The sequence below is a fragment of the Halichoerus grypus genome, chromosome 2 (assembly GCF_964656455.1).
Source record: "Halichoerus grypus chromosome 2, mHalGry1.hap1.1, whole genome shotgun sequence".
In the NCBI taxonomy this organism is placed as follows: domain Eukaryota; kingdom Metazoa; phylum Chordata; class Mammalia; order Carnivora; family Phocidae; genus Halichoerus; species Halichoerus grypus.
The window spans coordinates 126,907,282-126,918,063 of NC_135713.1; the positions used below are offsets into that span (position 1 = coordinate 126,907,282).

Consider the following 10,782-nt stretch of genomic DNA (forward strand, 5'->3'; position numbering starts at 1 on the left):
ACTGAGCCACCCAGGCGCCCCTGTAGGATCTTCCTTCCTTCCTTCCTTCCTTCCTTTCCTTCCTTTCCTTCCTTTCCTTCCTTCCCTCCCTTCCCTCCCTTCCTTCCCTTCCTTCTCTTTCTTTTCTCCATCATTTCTTTTTGATAATGGTGCTTTGTACTTAATTGTCAATTTTGGTCTTTGTGTATAAACCATGAGAAGCCAAGGGTACAGCGATGTGCTATGGGCCTTTTATTTGTATATGTTTAAATTATTTTTCATTGTGCCTTAAACTTTCTAATTATAAATGTATCATTTAGGTAAATGCTTCTGATAGGAATTCCAACAAAATAAAGATACACAAAAGCAAAAAGACATCCTTAATTGTACTCTTAATATTCCATACTTCTTCACAGAGATCTTCATGATAGAGTCTGATTTGAATATTTTCATTCTTCTCTCTATACATTTGTGTTTAGATATAGATACTAATTTTAAAAAATGTAACTGGGATGGATATAATATGTATATGTGGGTGCCTGTGTGCACGTGTGTCTAGGTGTTTAATGACTTTTTTTTCTGACTTAACCATATGTCTTGGAGAGCCATATTAGTACCTGGTGATTGGTTTCCTTTTTTAATTGCTGTTAGCCATATTGTGGATATACATTATGGTAAAATAGAAAAACCCAGGGAACATAAGCAGCAAGGTATTTCATGTAATCAAGTGATAGCCCTTGAAGTGCTCAAACAAATTAATGTCTGATGAGTTGGGATAGTTAGCACAGAACCTTAGCTTTGACTTGCTCATGTGAATTCTTTTTGCGTCAATTTTTTAAATATTAATGTTTAAATGTTAAAATGTTTAAATCAAAACTTAAAAAAAGAATACAAAGTTCTGGCAATGAATCTCAACAGTGATAATTTCTTTTTTTCCTTTATTTTTTGTTTTAAGATTTATTTATTTGGGGGGGGAGAGAGGGAGAGAGAGAAACTCATGCAGACTCCCCGCTGAGCACAGAGCCCAACCCTCAGATCATGACTTAACCAATGCCACCCAGGTGCCCCCAGTGATGATTTCTATAAGTTATCTCAGGGTATTTGTTACTGAGTTAATTAAATATTCCATTTTCTACTGTCAAGGATTCTTTGGCAGTAGTTGTCAGAATTTAATATTCTTTTATTCTGTTTTTGTTTAATATCTCTTGCCTTATTTTCATTAACATTTATTTGAAAACTTCATTTGCTTATCATAAGATGAATTCTTTTTTCCAGCATCCAGTGTTGGATGAACCAATAGCAGAGGCTGTCTGTATTATAGCAGATATGGATAAATGGACTGTTCAAGTGGCCAGTAGCCAGAGACGAATGACAGATAATAAATTGGGAAAGGAAGTCTTGGTTTCCAGTCTTGTGTCCAACCTGCTTCATTCCACTCTTCAGCTTTATAAACATAACTTGTCTCCAAATTTTGTAAGTATGTATAAGGCTTGAATTATTTAGCACTCCGATAGGTGACTGAACTTTATTTAGTATGTGCCTATGTTGAACACTGCTGTTAGCTTCCTCATTGTTTCCCAGAAAAAAGATGTTATGGACTGAAGGTTTGTGTTTTTCTAAAATCCATGTGTTGAAGCCCTGATACCCAGTATGATGGTATTTGGAGATGGGCCTTTGGGAGGTAATCAGGGTTAGATTAGGTGATGAGGGTGGAGTCCTCATGATGGGATTCATGGATCTCCTAAGAAAAGGAAGAGAGATTGTGAGGACAGAGCCAGAGACAGTCATCTGCGTGCCCAGGTGAGAGCTCTTGCCAGAACTGGAACATGTTAGCACCCTGACCTTCACACTTCCAGCCTCCAGAACTGTGAAAAAATAATTCTCTGTTGTTTAAATCACTGAATCTATGCCATTTTGTAATGGCAGCCCAAGGGGATGTGTATATGTCTATGTGTTGTATGGTTTCGGCAGCTAGAATTTGGTGCCTGACTAGTTTCATATAAGGTATGGACATGCAGTGTCCCCAAGCTTTGTGCAGAATGCCAGTGCTTTCTAGAGCCTCATTGTTCTGTTAAGACTTAGAATGAACACTCTTCGTAATACTGAATAACCTCTTACTGAAGACACCATTTCCAACTTTCAAAGTTCTTCTTTTTCTTGTTAGGACAAATATAATACAGCTTACTTAAAAACCTCTGTAGATCAACTTGATAAAGGCCACATATGACAAAACCACAGCTAACCTTATTCTCATTGGTGAAATATTGAAAGTTTTACCCCTGTGATCACGGACAGGACATGGATGCCCACTTTCACCACTTCTTTTCATCAGAGTACTAACTAGAAAGCCCTAGCCAGAGCAGTTAAGCAAGAAAAAGAAAGGCATCCAAATTGAAAGGAAGAAGTAAAATTCTCTCTGCAGATGACATAATCTTAAACGTAGAAAACTTAAAGATTTCACAAAAAAACTGATAAGAGCTAAAAATGAATTCAGCAAAATTGCAAGATACAAAATCAGCATGCAAAGCTAGTTCCATTTACATACACTAGCAATGAACAGTCTAAAATGGAAGTTAAGAAAGCACTGTTAAAGAAGAACAAAGATGGAGGACTCACACCTCCCAATTACTCCAAAGTGACAATAATCAAAACAGTGTGATACTGGCATAAGGACAGACATATGGGCCAAAAGAATATAATAGCCCAAAAATAAACCCTTAGTTATAGTTTTGGACAAGGGAGCCAAGACCATTCAAAGAGGAAAGGAGCCCTTGAAATAAACCATGCTGAGAAAACTGGATATCCACATGTAAAAGAATGAAGTTGAACCCTTATCTATTGCATGTACAGAAATGAACTCAAACTTGAATCTGACTTAAATTGAAACTTAAGTGCTTAAACTATCTGTAAAACTGTTCAAAGAAAACATAGGGGATAATCCTTATGGCATTTGATTTGGCAGGGATTTCTTGGATTTAACACCAAAAGCACAGGCAACAAAAGTAAAAAACAGATACATGGGACTTTATCAATAATCAAAATTTTTGTGCACCAAAGGACACTATCAACAATTGAAAAGACAATCTGCAGAGCAGGAGAAAATATTTGTAAATCATATATGTTCAGAGAGATTGGTATCCAGAGTAACAAAGAAAAACTCAATTTAAAAATAGGCAAATAGACATTTCTCTAAAGAAGTAGATATGGTCAATGAGCATATGAAAAGATCTTCAGGAAAGTACATATCAAAACCACAGTGAGATACTCCTTCACACCCGTAAGTGTGGCTATAATCAAAAACACAAAAACAAGTATTAGCCAAAATGTGAAGAAATTGGAACCTTTGTGCATCGCTGGTGGGAATGTAAAATGGTACAGCTGCTGTGAAAAACACTTTGGCAGTTCTTCAAGAAGTTTAACATTGTATTGCCCTGTGATCCAGCAATTCTACCTGTGGTTTTATACTCAAAACAGTTGAAAGCAGGGACTCAAAAATAGCAGCATTATTTGCAATAGCCAAAAGTTGAAAACACCTCATGTCCATTAACAAATGAATGGATAAACAAAATGTGGTATAATACATAGAATGGAATATTTCAGCCAAGATAAGGAATGAAATTCTGATACATTCTGATACAATATGGATGAACCTTGAACACATTATGCTAAGTAGAATATGTGAAAAGGACAGATATTATAGGATTCTACTTAAATGAGGTCTCTAGAACAGGCAAATTCATAGAGACAGAAAGTAGATAGAGATTACCAAGGGCTTGGGGGAGGAGGGGATGAGGAGTTATTATATAATGGGTACAGAGTTAATGTTTGGGATAATGAAAAAAGTTCTGGAAATGGATAGCGATGATGGTTGCACAACATTGTGACTATACTTAATGCCACTGAATTGTATACTTAAAAATGGGTAATATGGGGGGTGCCTTGGTGACTCAGTCAGACATATGACAACTCTTGATCTCAGCTCAGGTCTTGATCTCAGGGTTGTGATTTCAAGCCCTGCGTTGGGCTCTGTGCTGGGCGTGGAGCCTACTTTTTTAAAAAAAGGGTAATATGGTAAATTCACAGATATATGTAAATTATATATACAGTTTATATATATGTGTGTGTGTGTATAATTTCTGTTTTGTTTTTCCAAGAAGAAAGTGGGTTTTTATTAGCAGTTTGGTGTTTTTTAAATTTTTTATTTATTCATTTATTTTTTAAAGATTTTTTTAAAATTTATTCATTTATGATACAGAGAAATACAGAGCGAGAGCATGAGCGGGGAGGCAGAGGGAGAGGGAGAGGCAGACTCCCCACTGGGCTGGGAGCCTGATGTGGGGCTCGATCCCAGGACCCTGGGATCATGACCTGAGTCGAAGGCAGACGCTTAGCCATCTGAGCCACCCAGATGCCCCTGGAGTTTTTTTAAGTAAGCTTCACACCTACTGTGAGGCTCAGACTCACAGGCCTAAGATCAGGAGTCCCACACACTACCAACTGAGCCAGCCAGGCGCCCCATTAGTAGTTTTAATAGTTGATTTTCATTGGAAAGGAATCCTCTGGAAGAATTCAGTGTTTTAACACCTGAAACTCATGCTTTTTCCTCAAATGTTATAGCATCAATTCACATGCAAAATCACCTATTTTATTAAATTGAGCAAATTAATTGATTATAAGTGAAGTGTATGTGTTTCAGTTTTTAATGTTCTAGCTTAGAAACATCTGTCTTCTAGTAAGGACTACTGGGCATTTTCTGTGAGCTATTGCTAACTTTTTTAACTCTCCACAGGAGAATGCAGCCTTTCCCGTGTAAATATATTTGAAATGCATCAATTTATGAGTGTTATATTTATCAAATTTGGAATAAAAACATTTTTTAAAGTTCTGGAAATGTGTAGTGGTGATAATTTCACTTTTTTTGGATGTACTTAATGCGTCTCAATTGTACACTTAAAAATGGTTAAAATGGTAAATTTTTTATTATGTATAATTTACCACATTTAAACAAAAACAAAAACTCTGTAGGATCTAAATCTTTGATATTAACTAGAAAAAAAATACAATCCTTCAGCTAAAATTATGTGCTTTAAAAATGTGCTCCAAATTTTAGTTTATGTAGGAAAAACTGAATTGTCATAAACATGATGCTTTGGAATTTGCCATTACTTCGAGTTAGAAACCATTTTCTTACCTGGTTCTTGTTTCCCCCTTAACTGCAGTGTGTAATGCATCTTGAAGACCGATTACAGGAGTTATACTTCAAGAGCAAAATGCTGTCTGAGTACCTGAGGGGACAGATGCGTGTTCACGTCAAGGAGCTAGGAGTGGTTCTAGGGTATGTTTGTGGCTTTGTTTTCTTACTGCACTTTTTTTAGGCAAAGAATATTCCCCAGAATTGCCTTTTAGAAGTTGGACACTGTTATCAGTTGGGTTGCTTTATACCATATAAAAGCAGATCCTTGGCTTCCAGTGATCTGAAAGGCATTGTCCCTTATACTATTACAGTAAGTTGAGAAACTTGTAATTTACATATGTTGTAAACTCATCATTCCCAGCATCTGCCCTTCCATCCAAATGAGCTGACTGAAGTAACACTATTCTGTGGGTGGTAGTACATTATCTACATATTATTACTCCTTCTCCATTATCTTTATGTCTGTCTACTTTGCAGTTTTCCCTGGGAAGAACATTTTTTTAAAATGCTAACTGAAGGAGGAATAGGAAATTGGTGGGAAACACTGATTAGCACTTTTCATTATATTTCGTAGTTACTTTGCCTATGTTCTGTGGCTTCTTGTGTGTGTGTGTGTGTGTGTGTGTGTGTGTGTGAATTATTTCCTGAAATCCTAGTTGCATAAATTGAAACAAGCTAGAACTTTTTTTAATTAAGCTTTTTAGAAGGAAGAGAGAACCAACATCGAGTAGCAACCGTGTCAGAAACCAAATTAAATTCTTTCATTAATACTATTCCTCATCATCTAGATTGGATATAGATGATTCTGTGTGTGTCATGCCTTTATTTAAAAAAATTTAGGGGCACCTGGGTGGCTCAGTCGTTAAGCGTCTGCCTTTGGCTCAGGTCATGATCCCAGGTTCCTGGGATCGAGCCCCACATCGGGCTCCCTGCTCGGCAGGAAGCCTGCTTCTCCCTCTCCCACTCCCCCTGCTGTGTTCCCTCTCTTGCTGTGTCTCTCTCTGTCAAACAAATAAATAAAATCTTTAAAAAAAAATTTAAAAAACATAAAAAAATGTAAACTAGTTTTTAATGTAATATGCATAAAACCAAATTTTACAGTGCATTTTGACATAAAATGAAAATTAAGTTGTCACTGTCTTTTCCCCAACCTCTGATCCTCACCCAAACACAATTAATGAATTGTCTCTTCTTACAGAATTTTTAAAATATAAAAAGCATAAATTGGTTCACTTTCTGTATATCATTATGCAACTTGCCTTTTAATGTATCGTGAATGTTCATATAAGTACATACTGATTTATCTCTTTACTTTTAATGGTTGTATAGCATTTCATTATATGCTAGAATTTATATTTTTAGGTTTTGTGCTATTACAAATCAATGCTGGAATGAATATAAATCTTTGAAGTTTGTAGGATAAATTCTTAGAAGTAGAATTTTTGGTTAAAGGACATGTGTATTAAATTTTTGATGGATATTGTTACTTATTGTGATAGGTAATACTAAAGGTTGTCCAAAAAGTATCAGAATAAATTCTTGCAGACAGCAGGAAGCACACTCTTCCTACTGCTGGCTATTGCCAAGCTTTTTCATCTTTGTCAAGCAACTAGCTGAAAAAATGTAATGTGATTTTATTCAGATTTATTCTCTAACCGTGAATAAGCCTACATAACTTTTTCTATATTTATTGGCCACTTTTTTTCCTATAAATTATTCATGGTAGGATGTATTTTTAAGAAGCTTCCATTACAAAAAAAAGCAGCAGCAGCAGCAGCTCCCATTACTTCTTCCCAGTACTTTTTTTTTTTTAAGATTTTATTTATTTCAGAGAGAGAAAGCACGAGAGTGTGCACGCATGAGGGGGGAGGGGCAGAGGGAGAGGGAGAGAATCTCAAGTGGCCTTCACTTGCCCTGAGTGCAGAGCCCAGTGTAGGGCTCTATCTCACGACCCTGAAATCATGATCAGAGCGGAAACCAAGAGTTGGATGCTTTGCTGACTGAGCCACCAGGCGCGCCCAAGTACTTCTATAAAAACATTTGTATCCAGAATAGTATGGGTGGACACATTTATTCTATTATTAGACTTTATTGTATTTCTTAAGATACTGTCCCTTGCCCTGATGCCTGGTCTATTAGCAGATCAGTGAGATGCTTTCCAACATCCATGACTTTGTTACTATTGGGTTTCAGTGGCTTTCTTTTTAAAAAAATCTTTTGTTCTGGTTTTTACTTACTGAAACATTTCCAGTTTGTGTTATCTTCAACTCCCTTCTTACCCTTTTCCCTTTGGCCCAAGTGGCCTAAGTTCTTGACTGCTGAGATATGGTATGTAGCATTTATTACCTGTAAGACCATGTCTTGGTTACAGAAAGCCTAAACTGAGATTTTTGTTTTCTTTATTTCAGGATTGAATCCAGTGATCTTCCTCTTCTGGCTGCTGTAGCAAGCACTCACTCTCCATATGTTGCTCAGATACTCCTTTAATATAAAGGTTGTAAGAAATTAACTTTGGTAGAAAGTTAAACAGAAACCAAGGAAGTAGATGCAACATTTATTTATGGCAGTTTTTTTCCCTGTTAGACTTCGATCTGAATGAGTCAAATGCCTGGGTATCCTGCGTTGCAGTACATATTGTGTGATCATTGGATTGCTTTTTCCTTTTGGTTGGACTTTTGGGTGGTGGTATACTTTTAACCAAGTGAAACTAAAACAGCATAAATAATTTTGAGGGAAAGCATTTGAAAAAGCCAAAGTGTAGAAATTTCTAAATGAGTAACATCAAGGAATTTCATATGATCACTCCCGTGTTGCCACACTCATAAATAGCAATGGATGTCTCACGATTAAATGGCTCAGCAATAGTCATTTCATTAGTTTTAATTCCTTATTTCTAAGGTATGGATAGATCTATAAAAGCTTGATTATTTGTTCTTTTGTTTTTCAATTCAAAATAGTAATTTTGGGGTATTTCTCAAAGTATTTTAAACAGCCTGTTAGTTATAGTAAATCCAGAATAATGAGTGTAAATGTGTGTATGTTATCCGCCCAAGTGTACATATGTATCTATTTTTTAAAAAAGCAGTGGTAGAAATACAAGATTGATTGGTAAACATACCTTTTTTAAAAATAATATTTTCAACTAGTATAAATTGTAAATAGTGTTTAAATGTTACTCTCTCGTGAATTTTCTGTTCACACACCCTAAACTATAACTAAAGCCAATCTTTTTTTAAGGCTGAGGAATGTAGATTCCCAAAATAAGAATACTACTTTATACCATTTGTTTTGTTTATAAGTATAAGCTAATTCTTAAAAATGTTAATATTTACATATTTGCATCTAATTTAATAAATGAAAATTAGGATTAAAAATTACACCAAAGCATTGGGAAAAATAATACTATTTTCTTTAAAAGTGCTCAGGTAGCCAAGGCCTTTGCTTTCAGTATCAGCCCTTCTTGAACCCACAGGAACTGAATATTTGTTTCACTGCTTCATAATATTCAGTTTACACTAATATAGCTCATTTTAACTCTTAAAATTATTCTCTTTTCTCTAACAGCCCTTCCCTTCCAAAATCTAATTTTTTTTCAAATATTTTCACTTTTCAGTTGTTAATGTTTTTGTATATATTGTCGAGTGTTGCTTATGAGAAAGGCTAATATGGAACCAAACTCTTGTAAGTAATGTAAATAGAAAGATGGGTAGATAAAGTTTTCAGTATGCTCTACTACCTCAGTTTACTTGAATACTACATTATAGTTTATTCTTTACTTATCTGATCTAAGATACTTTTAGTATATGTGCTGCCGAAGCGAGCACTAAGATACTTTTAATGCTAGACGTGAAATTGGTTTCTGCTTTCATGGACTATTTTCATCGTAATTAATTGATTAGCTTAAAAGCCCACTTGTTTATTCTCTTACTAAGTATAATTACTGTATAATACATTCATTCTTGCTGTTTGAATTTTTAGTAATTAAGGAAAATTTCTGTGGTTTGTTTAGTCTTTGGCCTTGAATTTATAGTGTTGGGTCACATTTTGCCTTGTTCTTTATGTATTCAAGAAATCTCCAACTAGACAAGAAATGGTTGTTTTGATGGAGTGTAAACCTGAAATCGTGCCTGCAATCACTTTTGCCCCTGCGTCCTATCAGCTGGTCCCAGTTAGTACCTGAGTCTCCCGTGGATGACTTGCTGCCAAAGAGTATTTATGGATCTGTTTTCTTTGGCTTAATTTTCTTGTTCCATTAATTATTGAAATTCTTCCCTTTTATTGTTTGGAATTCTATGAATCAGTCTCTTTGGCAGAATTCAGAATATAGACAGATTAGTAGGTGGGCCATTATTTTTTGATTGTAGTTGAGAATGGTATGTACCAGGTAGATAATATCTGTTTTTGCTTGTTTCTTTTTTTTAATTAATCATCAAACTATTTGAAGTCCTGTTTGAAATCTCTGTCATTTAGGAAATCTAGTCTTCCAAAATGGATGGCCCATGCTACCGTTACTTTTAAAAGTAAGCTTAACGGGGCGCCTGGGTGGCTTAGTTGGTTAAGTGTCTGCCTTCGGCTCAGGTCATGATCCCGGGGTCCTGCCTGCTTCTCCCTCTCCTCTCCATTCCCTGCTCTCTCTCACTATCTCTCTCAAATAAATAAATACATAAATAATATCTTCAAAAAAATAATAAAACTAAGCTTTGCTCAGAAGGAAGAGGCCTATAGTTTCTTATAGAATCATTAATCCTTATAGGATTCCTGAGTTTTATAATTCCTAACCCTCTGTAATTTCTACTACCTTCATCATAGTCTTGTTTTTCCTTACACAAAGCCCAAGGAATGAGCTGCTACTTCTTTAAAGTGTGATCATTATGATGAATGTGAAAAGAGTTTTGGCCTGTTCAAAATAATTTTTTCAACTTCCTATGGTACAGACAGATATGTGTTACATATTTTAAAAACCTGTTTGTTTCAACAGGAAATAAAAAAAACTTGCTACAGGAAATGAAAAAGGGATCTTTTACATTATAGATTTAAAACTAATTTTTCCTTGTATATAAACTAATTGGTTTGATTTGAAATATTCCTGGCTTTTATTAATATGTCTTAATATTGAGTTTGAAAATGTTAAGTGCAATAAACATACTAGCACAGATCTTATTTTGTTGCAGTTGGCATACACTGGGGATGATCACTTTAAAAAAAAAAGATTTTACACAATGCCTACTTCTGGTGGATGTCTTATGAGATTGTTCTGCTTTCTCTAAGTTATTTAGATGGTGGGATATGTAAAATGTATATACTTGTTCCTTGTTCTGTATACATTTCTCAAATGTACACCTGTATTATAATAACCTCCCAGTTCTAGGGGAAATTTGTGCAATAAATACACGTCAATTTGATGGACAATATTGGTCTTTATTTCATGTGTAAATAAGGTATAGGTAATATCATGGACTCTGGTGTCTGCTCACTTGTATTCTTTTCACAAGTGTGGCACTTCTAGATATGTGACCTTGTTCATAATGTCCTTCTTTAATCCCAAATTTCTTTACTGGTATTTAGTAGAATCTACTTTCTGAGGTGGTTGTGTGAATCAAGTGAAATAA

General features: G+C 35.2%; 1 protein-coding gene across 4 annotated transcripts in view; it reads left to right on the forward strand.

Moving 5' to 3' along the window:
- Window positions 1-10,582, forward strand: part of FNIP1 (folliculin interacting protein 1) — a 155,895-nt gene extending 145,313 nt beyond the window's left edge. For all 4 annotated transcript variants that reach the window (XM_078067546.1, XM_078067549.1, XM_078067548.1 and 1 more), the window contains 3 exons: window positions 1,255-1,452; window positions 5,199-5,314; window positions 7,582-10,582. In XM_078067546.1, coding sequence (XP_077923672.1) covers window positions 1,255-1,452; window positions 5,199-5,314; window positions 7,582-7,660 — 393 coding nt within the window. In that variant the 3' untranslated portion in view covers window positions 7,661-10,582. The remainder of the gene's footprint in view (window positions 1-1,254; window positions 1,453-5,198; window positions 5,315-7,581) is intronic.
- The last annotated feature ends 200 nt before the right edge of the window (window positions 10,583-10,782 follow it).